Source organism: Anoplophora glabripennis, unplaced genomic scaffold (genome assembly GCF_000390285.2).
Source record: "Anoplophora glabripennis isolate ALB-LARVAE unplaced genomic scaffold, Agla_2.0 scaffold865, whole genome shotgun sequence".
Lineage (NCBI taxonomy): Eukaryota > Metazoa > Arthropoda > Insecta > Coleoptera > Cerambycidae > Anoplophora > Anoplophora glabripennis.
Window position 1 is genome coordinate 1 of NW_019416942.1, and position 16429 is coordinate 16429.

General features: G+C 30.9%; 1 protein-coding gene across 2 annotated transcripts; it reads left to right on the forward strand.

Moving 5' to 3' along the window:
* The first annotated feature begins 206 nt into the window (after positions 1-206).
* LOC108914319 (rho GTPase-activating protein 190) lies at positions 207-14489 on the forward strand. Of its 2 annotated transcripts, none has more exons than XM_018720102.1 (2): positions 207-273; positions 8843-14489. In XM_018720102.1, the coding sequence occupies exon 2, from the start codon at positions 8862-8864 to the stop codon at positions 13797-13799; it is 4938 nt and encodes a 1645-aa protein (XP_018575618.1). In that variant the 5' UTR covers positions 207-273; positions 8843-8861; the 3' UTR covers positions 13800-14489. The 2 variants fall into 2 exon arrangements, with proteins under 2 accessions (XP_018575618.1, XP_018575617.1); XM_018720101.1 differs by having other exon boundaries at positions 242-553.
* The last annotated feature ends 1940 nt before the right edge of the window (positions 14490-16429 follow it).

A 16429-nucleotide genomic window follows, 5' to 3' on the forward strand; every position in this document is an offset into this window, starting at 1 on the left:
ATTCGATACTAGACTTTTCAGTGCAGCAGCGGCATCAGCGCTACAATGGGGACTCCTTAAACTTTAATTTGGTTCATATATCGGGTTCCAAATTTGTAAGCGGGGCCCATAATTGTCTTTACTCCTTGTCTACACTCCATAATTAAAAGATTGAATATACTTAAATCGAATATCCCTAGATTCCCAGGCCCAAGAGCCAGGGTTCAGCAAAATGTCCCTAGTGTTGGAATAAGTGAGAATACCGTAAGATCGTAATGGCTTCTTGTTAAGGCGGTGGGTGGTCTTTTTCCTGATTTTTAATCTGTGCTAGGTTTTTTAATTATATTTTTAAATTAGTATAAACTGCAGTGATATTTCTTAAAATATTTATTACTCCTGTTGCTATATAGTCAGTACAGGTTCTTTAAACTTCCATTAAAGAAAAGATGAACTGTAGAAATATGCAAAACAATAATTTACCAGTTAAACTAATGATTTGTGGAAGCTGATGATTTATTGTTTAAAAGATGACGTCTTTACTTGTGAACGGAATGTTAAGACTTTAAAATAAGAAGTAAGTAGTTTTATTTTTTGTTCTGAATGTCCAACCCAACTAGGTATTACTTAAGTAAATAAATTCCTTATTCTGAAGTCTTTTTTTATATTTTTTTTTAATGTTTTCTATAGAAAGGAAATATTAACAGATTCTCTGCTTATATACTTTTATATAATATTCTTCTATTAGATTTGTACTTTCTAAAAATGCATGCTGTAGGTTTTTGATCGTAATATCATAAAATTGAGATATTGAGATACTTATGTGCCATAAGAATATATTAATTTTATTTATAACAAAATGTAGACAAGAATAAAACTTGTCTATTTTTTGTTACAATCTAAACGTCCATTATGTTTTCGTAAATGTTATTCAATTGCCAATACCATTTTGTACTGTTAATTATTAATGATTATACAATAACTAATCAACCATGATGAGAGTAACAGTTTTGAAATCTTGGCAACAAAATTACCACAGGAATTTTACGTGGGCTTATAAAATACTGTAAATGCAAACTGAAAAAACAATGTGTCACAATTACAAAGAAAAATATTAAGAGAAGAGAAAAGAAATAATTAGTTCTATATTAAACATAAGTGTGAATTTTATTAATTTGAATACCTTTATAGCATAATTTAAAATAATGTATGACGGCTTTAAAAATACAACTTGTTTTTTGTATTTTTACAAACAAGGAAAAAATCTTGGTAGTTACTTATTCACTTGAGTGTTGAATTATTGTCAAAATCGTATGATAAACATTGATTAGGAATTATTTAAATTGAATTAATAATGTTTGACTACATTATCAAATTTGCTGACAACTAAATGTTGGGACAAGCGCAAATCTTGCAGTTAAAATGTTTAAATTAGTTATAGGCCGCTTTGGTATAAACGTTAAAATTATTTTGTTTGCCCACTGACAGTTGGTCATTAATGCAAAACATTAAGTAGTGGTGGTGTTAGTAATCGTTAACATACTTAAATTTCATTAATTTAATTAAAATAATGGGTCGTGGAAAGGCTACGATCAAAAAATTACGTGAAATTATTATTCAGCAATACCATTCGGGTAAAACAATACGTAAAATTGCTAGTAATTTAACTATTCCAAATAGCGTAGTGTATAATATAGTAAAAAAATTCGGTGAGACTGCTAATGTGGATGTTCGGGGCAAAAGTTCGGGAAGACCAAAACGCGTTTCTCAAAGAGATTTGCGAAATTTAGTCAAAATATGCAAGTCAGCGAGAAGAAGCACCCTTCGAGAAATAACTGCTCAATGGAACACGGCAACTGGATTAAATATATCTAGAGAATGTTGCCGAAAATACATTCATAACTGTGGTCTGGGGTTTTACAAGGTAAGTTTAATCTTGAATGGTTCATCCAGTATCAAAAGTCTCATACATTTTTTTATTTAGGCTAAAGAAGAGCCGCTGTTGACAGAAATTCAAAAGAAAAACCGATATAATTGAGCAAGATCTAAACTACTCTGGACAAAAAATGAGTGGAATAAAATAATATTTAGTGATGAGGCTAAATTTGATGTTTGCGTTGGAGACCACCGTAAACGAATAATACGGAATAAAACAGAAGCCTTCCATAAAGATTGCCTGAAAAGGGTTGTTAAGTTTCCAAAGGGAATTATGGTTTGGGGCTGCATGTCGGCAAGGGGTTTAGGTACTTTAAAATTTATAGAGGGCACTGTAAATGCCCAAAAATATCAAGAAAACCGTACTTTTACCTAGTGCTCAAAAATTGTTTCCTGACAATGACTTCATATTTCAACAAAATGGAGCATCATGCCATTCAACAAAATCAACCAAAAAATAGTTTGGTGACAATAATATAAAGGTTTTGTCCCATCCAGCCAGCAGTCCGGATATAAATGTGATAGAAACCGTATGTCATAAAATGAAACAATATTTAAGAAACCACCCTCAACACACAACTTTTGATTTACGGACAAAACTACAAGAGATCTGGGACAATTTTTTTGTTGAAACGTGTCAATCTTTTGGTTAATACAATACCTGCAAGAGTCCAAGCAGTTGTTAAAGCTAAGGGTGATGTGGACCCCCTTATTAAATTTAGCTTTATTCTCGAATTGTCCCAACATTTAGTTGTCAGCAAATTTCACCCTTGAATGACAAAGTACTCTACTGTTAATATCGATTGCTTTACCAACGCACAGAAACATTTTCAAATAGTTTTAAGATATATTGTTATGTTTGTATTTAAAAGTATAAACAAAATAATTTAGTCGTTTTGATAAGCCATTATATTATTTCTGAAATATTAGCTTGTCCCAACATTTAGTTGTTAGGGCTCGTACAATAGGTGAATCTTTTTACTTAATCTTCCAAATTTAATTTTTATTTCGCACTATGGAGCTTTGTCTGATCTCTAAGATCCATATTAAATCTATAAATTGAGAAACAAATTTTTGGGAATACTTATTCTGTCTTTTAAATAATGCAAAGTAATATAATGTAATTATTACGCAGTAATAAAGAGGGAGATATGCCTTTAGTTGACTTAAGATCCGTTTATCTCTTATTTCAAAGTCGTACAGGTGGTTCTAATTTGTCACAATATTTTTGGGGCGAATAGTATTTAAAAAAATAAAAATACAATTTGTATATACTTTTTTCATAAATGTATGGAATATAGCCTTTTAAGAGGATAATAGATATCATATTTTTCTGATATCTGAGACATAATTTTTTTTTGTTAGAATGTTATATTTCATATTTAATGAATGTCTTAAAATATACATTTTTGAACATTTAATTCAGCGTTCATTGAGCACTTGTGGCGGTTAATACATTTTGGACACATTTAGCCAAGAGTTTTTTTTTTATACATTATCAAGTATGGCCCTTTTTCAGAAAAGTAGAATTACACTTTCCGAGTCCAAATAAATTCTTGGTATTTGAACATTAGTTATGTTGTTTTTTTTGCAAAACTATCATTCGTCAGTGGAATCCAGTGTTTTTTTCAGAAAACCAACTGTCTCGTAAGGCCAGAAAGCATAAACTATTCAGAGCCGTAACTGGATTAGATATAGAAATTGTGAGGGACAAGTCCATCCATTGTATGGCATTATTATAGTATTTTTTGCAAATGCAATACTTACATGGTATTTACTAAGATTTAACTTATAGAAACCTAGCAATATTTTTGTCTGATCTATTTAATTTTAAAATACAATTTCATATTATTCAGTGCAGTTTACTGTACAAGGGTTGTAGAAAATTGTGCTTTGAATTTTGTACACCAGAATTTCTTCACTCAAGGAAATTTACATGATTTCCTCCATGAATTCCTTTTAGTTCCTCTGACTTTCCCTTGAATTCTTCCAACTTCTGACTTCCCCTGAATTCCTCCGACTTCCCTTGAATTCCTCTGACTTCCCCTGAATTCTCACTTCATCTGAATTCCTCTTGAATTCCTCTGACTTCCTCTTAAATGAATGGGCTTTCCCTCGAATTCTTCGGACTTCCCGTAAATTCATCTGACTTCTTAAATTCTCGATATTTAAAAAAAAAAACAGAAACGAAAGAAAAAATGGATGTAAAAATGTATTACGTTTGCTCTATTTATATTTATAATTAGATGAACTCTCTAGAGACAACTAATGAGTAAATTTAAAAGTATACCTATTACTTGAATTGCATATAAATAGTTTCGGTAATAGACAGGGCGATTCCCAACAAGTGGAAAGAATTTAGAGGAGGAAAGGCATCAAAGATGTTGCAAACTGTGAAATCCGTGACAAATTTTTAACTGTTTAAAAATTACATGTTGAAGTAAAAAAATGATTTTTTAATTTTAATAGTTCAAAAAGTAATCAAAAAAATTTTTTTTGGTAATGTAATAAGTTCATTAAATTGCATTTTTGAAAGATTTGTAATCTATGTCACCATGTAACTTCTACACCAATGAAAATTATTTGAATTTCATATAGAATTTTGAAAAATACTATATAATGTAAAAATATCAAGAAAAAATTTCTATATTTAAGTAAAATATTCCTACATTTTGACATAAATATGTAATTTGTTCAAAGAATCTAATTGAATTGAATTTCAGTCTTATTCATACAGAATACGAATATGATATTTGTTATAATAACATACAACTACAGCACCAACTATGAATGGTATCTCAAATCCTGTGTATTACTAAAATTAATTATATGTTATGAATCTTTAAAAATAATGGAATCATCCATCTCTAAGTTACATAATAATAACAGAGTTATGAGATATAGACTTCGTAATATTCTTAGAAATTTTTTTATTTTTAAGTATCAATCGGTAGGATATATACTGGGCGTTAATGATAAGTTTTGCCAAACTTTAATGGCGTATTCTACCGATGAAAATAATCGTTGTGTAGTGTTTTGAAATCTCTCAAAAATATTAGGTATTGAATTTATTGTTACACATTTAACAATCAATAGAAAATGGTAAATAGCAACGTAGCTACTTAGGTTTCTTCTTATTTGATTTTCCAATAATCTAAAAACCAGTAAATTTTACGAATACATTACAAGAATACTTTATTGCCATAAATTGATTATACATTTTAAAAACATTTAAAATTATTTCAAAAACCAGTGGTGTACGATTTTTTTTTTTCAAAAAAGGTCCCCTACTTCCCCAATAACTAACTGGAGTGTATTTTGGATTAAATTATCCATGAAAAAATAGTCCCTATTAAAAAAATGTCCCCCAAATTTTATCACTCAATCTTTTATGCCAGCGAAGTTACAGGAAAAATAATATAAATATTTGAAACTTTTAACACCCTGTAGGGAAGCGTCCTATCAAAAATTTTTATAATTAAAGTTTGGCAAATATTATCATTAACACCCTGTATTTTGTTTTACATTTATTACTATTTCTGAATATGAAATATATGAAATGAGATTAATTATAATACAGATGTTAATGATAATTTATTGAATCTGTTTTCAAAACAAAAAAAAAAACTAAATAAAAAATGGACACCTGTACATTTCCATTGTTTTAAATATTATTAAATATAGGCACTAATAATAAATTAAATTTTTAAAGCACCTTAAACATTACTAATTAACCCAAATTTTATAAATACATGTTAAAAGTTTTTTGAAATCATAATTTAAAATTAGAATAACAATTTAACCATCAGTTAAAATATAGACGAATAAAATAATTTCTTTATAAATATCCTGTATTTTTTGCAGATATTTAAACAGAAAAAGGTAACATTTTTTTTAAATTTAGATTTTCAGGAAATAATTTATGTCTGAAGGATAAAGATAGTTTTAATTTAAAATAATGGATTTAAAAATTCTAGATTTTAAGAAGACATGTAATTTTAGTGACATGTGTATATAATTTAATTAGCAGTTATTCTACACGAAATAAAAAACTGTTTGACACTGTATAGCGCTCCTACCTTAGATGTCATGCTAGAGTATCTCGATTATTATTCAAAATATAGTAAGGGCCACTTTTTTTATAGAAATCTTCAGATCAAAACAATTTTTTTATAATGTATACCCTACTTGAATATGGATTAGTCAAAAATTAAAAAAAAACATAATTTATAATATGTACTTATCTCAAAAAGTAAAAAGGTTCGTAGTTGTTCCTTTTTCCCAATTAAAAAAAACAGTGGAGTTGACCAAGACTAAAAACAAATACTGTTACTACTACTAATAAATATAATTTGGTATAGATGCTTTCGTAATTACTTTATTCAAGGATATCTTTATAAAATATATTCGTATTTTCATTTTAAAGATCGACCAGTACCAGAAGCGCATGTTTTCATTTGCCCCAAAATGGGGCGCGACAAATGGCATTTTGTTTAAGATGTTTTTTTAAAATACTAAAAACGTAATTAATATGTGACTAAGTATACAATTGTACTGAAAATTGTACCTTATATTTCAAGGTTGGCAATATGGATTTTGACCTCAAAATAGTCGTTGATTGTGGTACTACAATTTAGCGACTTTTATTTCATTCCATTAGTGAGTGGTGAGGTAAATAGAAATTTATTCAAATATTGATTGTTTTGTAATTTTTTATAAAACACATTACATATTTATTTTAATGTGCGTTTCTAAACATTAAAAAAAATTAATAAAATTTTTACATTTAAGTATCCAATTAAATAAGAAAGTAATGAAAATTTTATTTATATGCAATAGTTAAAAACAATACAATTTGAACAATATTTAAATAAAATTATATTTTTTGATTTTAGAATAAGTCTAATATTCTGTTTTTAGCTTCAGTTAAGTAAATATATGATATATGGTGACGTGTTCTAGAAGAAAGAACAAATAACCAATTTCTATTTACATTACTGATAATAACCAGCTATACAGGGTGATTCAGAACTTATCTGAAAAAAAAAATTGATGTAGAGGGGACTTATAAATACAATTTTGTAAAAAAGAAATCTAAAATGGCAGTTCGAATGTGATTTAAAAATATACTTCTGCAGGGCACTGGAAACTGGTCCACTGTAAAACCTGACTTTGTGCAAAGCAAAGCATGTAGTCCTAAACCAGCACAACGGCAAAGTGTAATAAAAAATGAACGGACAAAAAATTTAAAGAATTTCTTTCCCAAGGAAAGAAATAGAATTTTATGACTCCTATTTTATATCAGCAAATTCAACTGCTTTTGACGCTATTGATATTATTAATTAATAAAATTAATTTGAAGTTTTAAAATACATTTGGGCCCGTCGTACATAGTTCCTACGAACTAACACAAATGTTCTCTTGCTTTACCATAACACAAATACTTCACCATAACACAAATACTTCACTGTAACACAAATGTTGTCATTCTTCACCATAAATTAAAATGATATCCATCAACTCCAAGTTGCTATACACGTGACATTTTTGACACTTGGAAAAGTAATGTAATATCTACTAAAATCGGATTTCAGTATTCGGAATCGCCTGGGGCCACATGGAGAGAGAAAGAATTGTGTACAGCACACAACACGAATAATGCTAGTAACTACAGGAGGTCCAGCGATGTAAGGGTTTTACATACACTACAACTTCAGAAACAATAAGGATTTTACAAAAAATTTTTTACTCCATTTTCATGACGCATCTATTCTCAAATTTTTTCCGATAAGTTGTGAATCACCCTGTATACAGTAGTGACACCAAATTCTGTTTACTAGTCATTTATGTTTAATCTTGGCCAATTCCACTCTTTTTTTATATTAGAAAAAAAAGTGGCTTTAAAGTTTTTATTATGAGAAATATTACAAATATATTTTTAGAAAGGGCTGAATACCTTTTAACTAGGCTATGACCAGTTATGATTCCCATATATAAAAAATAATTGAATTGTATTACTATTCAAAAAAAATTAAGTACTCCACTGGACTCTATGTGAAAAAGTCTAAAATAGAAATTGTCAATATTCCAGAAATATTTCCAACTGTAACCACTACAGGTTTACAATTGGGGTTTGGTACTGAAAATGTCAAAAAATCCGTTTTGACCTAAAGATTTCTCTATGAAAAGTTTCCAACGTTTGCGAAAACCACAACTTTCTGTCTTCAAAAATAATTAGATAAATATCCTGGAATGGCATCAGAAATATTATGCATAGTGCAGTTTGATATTTTGCTATATAGGATTAATTTGAGATGGTTGTAAACGTCAATTTATAGATAATATTAAGGCCTGGTACTTTTAGTCTCGGTTAAAGCTTGATACTACTAAATATCACTTTAAAGCAAAAAACATTTTCAAGTTTAAATTTAATTTTTAATCAAATTGACATTGATGAAAAACAAGGAATTATATAAAACTATTTAAATGATATATTTTTTTACACAAGAAATGCTGAAGCAAGCTGCATAACTTGAAATAATGGTCTTAAAACTTTTTTATGTCGTGTTTAAAGAAATTAATTTTAGGAATACATTTTCAGTATCTTTCATGGATCACAGTTTTTCTGTGATGTATATAATTCCTGTGAATTTTTTATTTTCATGATATAGCAATTAAATGTTAATCTACATTATTTACGTCTCTAAATATTTTAAAGATTAATTTCATTGACAGGTTTACAATTTTTTATTTAGATTTGTCGTAGATTCAAAACAGTTTTAGACATTTATTTAAGTTTTAAATTTTGAGAATAGGATTCCTCAATTAGTAATAATCATTTCCAGAATTATCTTTGCATTATTTTGTAAGTGTTACACATTTAGGTGGTTTGGATTGAATTTGTTGTTATTAAATAAATTATTTTTTTCAGTTCACATTAAGCATTCACGATGGCTAGAAAAGGAGATACAATTAGGAGCATCAATGTGGCTGTAGTAGGTTTGTCAGGAGTAGAGAAAGACAAAGGCCACGCTGGAGTCGGAAAGTCTTGTTTCTGCAATCGTTTCATGCGACCATATGCCGAGGATTACAATATCGATCATATTTCAGTCTTAAGTCAAACTGATTTTAGTGGACGAGTTGTAAATAATGATCATTTTTTGTATTGGGGGGAAGTTATTAAAACTTCAGAAGAGGGAGTTGATTATCAATTTAGTGTCATTGAACAAACTGAATTTATTGACGATGCCTCCTTTCAACCATTCAAAGGAGGAAAAATGGAGCCGTATGTCAAACGTTGTGCCGCAACAAAGTTGACTTCTGCAGAAAAACTTATGTACATCTGCAAAAATCAATTAGGTATAGAGAAAGAATATGAACAGAAGGTATTGCCTGATGGAAAGATAAGTATCGATGGATTTATTTGTCTCTTTGATATAAGTATTGTGCCAAGTAGAAGTATTGAAAAACAAGTGGAATTTGTGTCAGCTATATTAAACAACTTAATTAAAACAAAGAAGCCAATTGTATTTATTACAACAAAAAATGATGATGCAAATGATATTTATGTGAGAGAGGCTCATAAGTTAATTCAGAGAAATGAATATAAAAATAACATTCCAATAGTCGAGTCATCGGCTCATGACAGTGTTAATATTGACATAGGTTTTATGCTGCTTGCCCAGATGATAGACAAAACTAAAATTAGATCTAAGGTACCGACATATACTGAAGCTGCTCTCGCCAGGAAAGAAATAATGGACGCAGCTAGTGATGCATTTATGAGACTGATACGAGTTCACGTGACTGATTGTCATGCTATGTGGTCTCAAACCGTTAAGAAATTGAATTCTCATAAAGAATGGATTCATTTTGTGCAGTTATTTGGTCTTGATGGAACTCAGAGGCTATTCAGAAGACATATTAAAAAATTAAAAGACGAACAACTAGCTAAACAAGTTGCTCATTACATGGAAATGCTGCCGGATGTATTACATGAATTAGTTCCAGGTTTTAATACTTTAACAGACATGGACTGGACATCCATCCAACAATATTTGAAATCTCACCCCAACTTTTCTCAGTATTTCTTTGAACGGCCAGAAGATTTACCTTGGTCTGAATGTTTAGAAGATAATGAAGAAACTCGAATTCCATTTGATGTATTAGATACTAGTGAGGCAGAAACTGTCTTTAAAAATCACATAAATGTACTTCAACAGGAGCAGAAACGATTAGAATGGAAAAAGCAGTTTAAACAATTACTTGAAGATACAGGTTACGTAACACCAGGAAAACATTTATCAGAAGTAAGAGTTCTGTTCATGGGAAGAGAGTGTTTTGAAGCTCTTTCTGAGCACGACTGTCAACAAATATATGATGCACATCAACGAGAACTAATTGAGAACGCTAAACATAATTTTCAAGAATTATTACTAGAGCATGCCGATTTGTTTTATCATTTTAAAAGCATTGCTCCAACTGGAACAATTACTCAAGATGATATAAAAGAAATTACAGATGTTTTGCAAGATGACTTTAGATACAAAATATTAGATAGGCTTGATCAGGATCGGAAGCTTACTCTTTTCCAGCATTTGGGTTTTATTCACTACCCTATTAGAGAACATTGTCCAGCATTTCCTAATTGTCAAGATGCTTTAATTGAAAGAATTTTGGCTACAAAAGCGCACAGACCTACATCATGGAACCACAGTAACCAGTGGTTAATGAGTTCTGACAATAATCAACTCAATTTACTTATATTAGCTTTAAATAATTTGGCAGAAAATTTAGCCGTTAAAATTAGAGCACAGTGTGATGATGATGAGTATGAAATAGATTGTCAATTTTACAGTTTGGATTATAGAATTATAAGTGGAGATGTTAGTCTGCCTCATAATTCTTTCAGAACTTCAGATTTTATACCTCACGGTAGTTTCTGTGTCTATTCTAATGCAGAATCTTTTGAATACATTAGGGAAAGTTTAGAAAAAAAATTGTTGTCAAACTTGGAACAAGACGACAAATTACCTTTCCAGGGATTACCAATTGTATTAATGTTTTTACAAGATTCTACCATAGATGAAAAAGAAGTATTGAGATTGAGGGAAGATGGACAAAATTTGGCCGACAGTTTACAGTGCCCTTTCATGGACGTTTGTTTAGATCAAATTACTGAAGAGCAATTGGTTTCGGATGCACTTCATCAACTGGTACAAAGCATTCATCACCGAGCTGGTTTCTTGAACATAAATCAATCGGTTATCGAGTGTGTTGAGCCTGACATAAGAATTATCATGTGTATGTTTTGTGGAGATCCGTATTCTGTAGAAAATGTGTTGGCTCCACTTTTATCACACCAGTTTTGCTTCCTTTCTTCCGCCCATAGCATTATTTTAGAGACATTCTTGGGTGATTCAAAAAGGAAAGTAGAAGTTATTGTTTCATCATTCCACGGAGCAAATGCATTTCGAGATGAACTAGTTCACGGTTTTATTTTAGTATATTCTACTAAACGGAAAGCTTCATTAGCTACTTTAAATGCATTCTCGATGAACATTCCAAATTTGCCAATTCAAATATTAGCTGTAACGGAAAGTGGAGGGGCAAGTGCATTTTTCAATGATGATTTAAGCCAAATTTTAATAACGGAAGGCAATGCTACTGCTGACAGACTTCGTGCTCATTTTATGACTTCGACATCTTCTATGCAAAACAAGACAGCATTTTTTACACCTTTTTTTAAAGAAGTTTGGGAGAAGAAGCCTGAAATTGAACAAGCATTCCACATGGAAGAACCTTCAGGATTAGATAGTGGTGAGGGTACGTTGGAAAGGTCCAGGAGTCAAAGACATAGCCATCCCATGCCACCCCCGAGACATGAGAGTTACTACCTGAAATTAAATGATGGCAGCGAGAGTGAAAATTTTGAACTAAGCGGACCCGATGAGAGGCTCAGTTCCAGCGACCACAGTGATAAATTTTCAGGAATATATATGTACGGTAGTGAAGGAAGTGAAAAGAAACGTCATATCCATTCAGGTTTTCACGTTTATCCTCCACCGGCAACTCCACCAGAACCTGCTCCACCAGATAATCTCAATACAAGACACTCTAAAAAGTCACTTTTGTCAACTTCCCAAACCAGCTTAGATGAAATAACGTATGGAGACCCACCCATGTCCATACCTGGTAGTGCTTGGAATAATTATCAACAACACGCTTTTACTACAGGCAGGAGGCATATCCCTACTACTAAATCGAGATCAAAAGGTGTATCACAAACATTGAAACAGCCGGGGAAGTTGAATATGAAAAACTATTCAGCCGTAACAGAAGCTATTGCAAGAATGAATGTTGGAGGTGTTGATATTGGTTCTGCCAATTTTGGTAATGCTCCTCTTGCCACTCCTGAGGCAGTTGATTTGGGATGTGAATATGCACAAGTAAAGGATATGGTTCATAACATGTATCCCGGACAAGATGCAGAATATATGTATACGATGGTACATGATGCTATCAGTGGTAAATCGAAGTTGAGACAGAGACGAGAGAAAGGACAACCTTCTTACTCAGACACAGATAGTGAGTGGAGTAGTTTAGAAAGAAGACAACGTGCAAGTGAGATTTATTCAAAGGTTAATCGGAAGGGTGGCACACATAAGAGGCAGAGAAAAAAAAGAACTGCTATCCCTGTACAACCTCCAAGAGTTCCACAGCTTGGGACTTTTACATCACCTTCTGTGCACACTCCAGTTTTGGATATAGATGGAGATAAAGCCAATATAGCAACTGAATCAAATTCTGACTCATCTGATGTGAGCGAACCTGAACAATTCCATCCTGCAAGCGGTTCTGATATCCGTCTTAGATTTTCACAGAAACGTTCCTTAAGTTTGAAGAAAAGAATTCCAGACCTTCCAAACTCGCACCACTTTAATATACAGTTAAATTCCTTGGATCTTTATCCTGGTCAAGGTCTAATGCATGATGATGAGTCTAGTTTAGATGTTTCTTCTCCACGAGATAATAATTCACCCATGTTTGGCGTTTTGCCAAAAATGAAAGAATCTGATGTGGAAAAAATTCTCCGAAAGAGGGAAAAACAAAAAGCGAAGGATGACTCTAAATTAGAGAAGCGGAGACTAAAGGAGGAAAAACTGAGGAAAGTGGCTGAGGAGCGAGACAAGAAAAAACAGCTGAAAACTAAACAGAAGACCATACCGCCTAGTGGAATGCCGTCTAAATTAGCTGATTATATACAGTCTGACAAAAATTATATTCCAGTGTTTATGGAAAAATGTGTGAAGTTTATAGAAAGTGAAGGATTAGATTCTGAAGGCATCTATAGAGTTCCTGGTAATAGAGCACATGTTGATTTACTTTTCCATAAATTTGAAGAAGACTCAAATGTTGACATCCACGAACTAGACATTCCCGTAAACGCTGTTGCTACTGCTCTTAAAGATTTTGTTTCTAAAAGATTACCACCACTATTCGATTCTGAAGTAATGTCAGAAATGGAGGATATAGCTGGAACTAGGCTTAAACCAATGGCTACTACAACAGGAAATATTGAAGTTAAAACTGATCGAAGCTGTCGCCTTTTGGCATTAAGAAGTATGTTAGATAAATTACCCCCTATCAATTTCCAAGTTTTGAAATTTATATTTCAACATTTTGTAAAAGTTACTGAAAATTCCAAACTGAACAGCATGGATAGCAAAAATTTGGCAATCTGTTGGTGGCCTACATTGCTACCTATTGAATTCAGTGACATGGGAAGATTTGAACAAATGCGACCATATCTGGAGGACATTGTACAAACAATGATTGATCAGTACCCATTTTTATTTTGTGGTAAAGAGGCATTTGTTATGGTTTAAATGCTTAACAATATGTAAAACACGCACAATTTGCTACTGCAGCCTCTTATCATCGGTATTTTTCACCATTTTACTATAGTTGTATTTGGAGAGGCCTTTTTTGCAAGTACGATGTAGCAAATAGTTTGTTCACTCATTGTTATTGACTATGTGATGACCCAGCAGTACTTTGTATTTTTACATTATCCTGTAGATGGAGTATTTAAATTTGCTGTGTGACAATTTTGTAATTGAAATGTATGAACACTGTTCCATGTAACCTGAATGGGTTGTTGTGTAATACAGTAGGATAGTGGATGTTGTATCCTTTTCAATATCAACGAGAATGTAGCAGTTGCTACTTTGTCCATTATAATAACAATTTTAATGTTCTAATTTGTACTAGAAATAGATGGATGATGGTTTGAAAACATAAAGTTCCATATTACAAAAAAAATGTATTTGAGCTTTAAAATTTTTAAATGTAACTGGATGATAGAGATTTTTTTATTTATTGGTGCTGATAAACCCCAGGTGCAATTGTTATATAAAATATATATTGTGACAATAAATGTGATCTGATTTTTAAAATAATATTAGTAATACTCATTTCCATCGATAGAAAAACTTGTGATTTGACTTCACCCCGAATATTTACGTAATATTTTTATATGGTTTTAATTATTTATTATATGTTTTATTTTAATTTCTAGGTACCTCTGTATGGTATAATTATTATTAAGTGCCATTTATTCATTTTTTAAAGAAAAATTATTTTTTTACACTTCCTAAGGGACTACTTATATTTGTTTTTCTACAAACGTCAAAAAATTTGCGCATTGACAACAATATGCGAAGTGACACTTTTTTTCGGATTCTTACATTACCATGACACCGTGCACGAAATACTTCGCGCACTAGGGTGCGGACTATTTCGCACACTGCATGTAAATTAATAAGGGTTTTGTATTTCAATCTTTGAAAAAATGAAGCAAAACTCCATTTTTCTTTTTCCTTTTTCTTTTCCTTAGCATTAAGTGTTGATTTTAGCATAGAATATACTGCCCATAATGTGGAAGGCTTCACCTTCTTGGATCTTTCTGCAAAATATGCTAACAGCACATTTTCGGATGCTTTTCTTGCTTTATTTTTTTCACACCACTCCTTAAATTGCCGATATGCATTTTCATATTGGCGCTTCGATTTTTCCAGTAAAAGATTTGAAGTTACCAAATTGGCCGCATCTGCCAAATTAGGTGGGGTACTACTTAGTTCATCGTCACTAACAATTTCCATTATTTTAAATAATATCTGGCACTTAAAAATTGAAGACGCGAGCACAAACGTCACTTTAAAATAATTATTATTGTTGTCAACAACAGCCACTTTGTTTTCATAGTAACAGTGAAAATTTGATTAGGAAAGACATTTTAAGCCAGCTCAACACTATTTTCTATAATAAATTAGGCATTTTACTTATTTATAATATTTTTAAGAGATAGATTTTGACGTTTGTAGAAAAAATATTGTTTGCATCTCGTGCGCGAATTACTTTGGTGGTCTCGAATAATTTTTTAACTCGGCTTCGCCTCGTTAAAAAAATTCAATTCTCGATCACCAAAGTAGCATTTCGCGAACTAGATACAAAAATAACTATTTATATTATTTTTATAATTGTCATGTTATTCTGTGATTTTCGTAATTATTTTTACTTTTTCAATTTTCAAAATTTTAACATTTGATAAATATTTCCTCATCATTAAGGCAAACATGACAGACCATTCAAAAAATAAAGTAAAATTGGATTATTACTGTGTAAAGATCTATTATTATAATAAATTTAGTCAGCAAGTTTCGTAAATATACACAATATTTAAAAGACAGTATTACAGAATAACATGCTGATTTGTTTCACGTCTATAAGAACAAATTATCTATGTCATGACGCCGTACTAATAATGTAAATAAATTTTTCGATACTTTGTCTGTCAAACAGTTACATTATTTTATATTAATTAGAAAATGAGTTTTGTAGTATGGTCCTCCAATAATTAAAATCTCAATTACAAATTATGTAAGACTGAGTCATATTGTGTTGACTTGGAGTGCCAATATATTTCTAGTCTCCCTACATGGCAGTTTTTGCAACACTGCAGTTATTATTTTTTATTTTTTAATAAAAAGAAATCTGATTTACATTTGGTGGCAATGGCATGCTATATGGTAGTTCATGCATATGCGGTCTATATCTAATTTTTACTTGGTTGATGTAATTTGTGTCGTATCATATTGCAGTTTATGTTTTTGTATTACTGGAACATAACATCTTTTAATAACTTTTATTGCCGCAATATGCTTGGTACCAAATATAAATCGGTTTTGCAAGATTTTAATTATCAAAGTATTAATTTTAAATGTATTATTGTTCTATATAAGTATTATAATATTGTTCCCAATAGGAATTGATCAGAAAAAAGTATCACCAGAGCAGCTTGGGCACTTGGTAATATATTTTTATATTTTAATTGCTTATCAGCTTTGTAGTGTTGTAATATTTTTACATTTCAATTATCAGCACATTGTTTAGACCCCTAAAGTTGTATTTTCAAAACAGCTTATAGTTTGTAAAAAGAGTGATTTTGATTAATGTG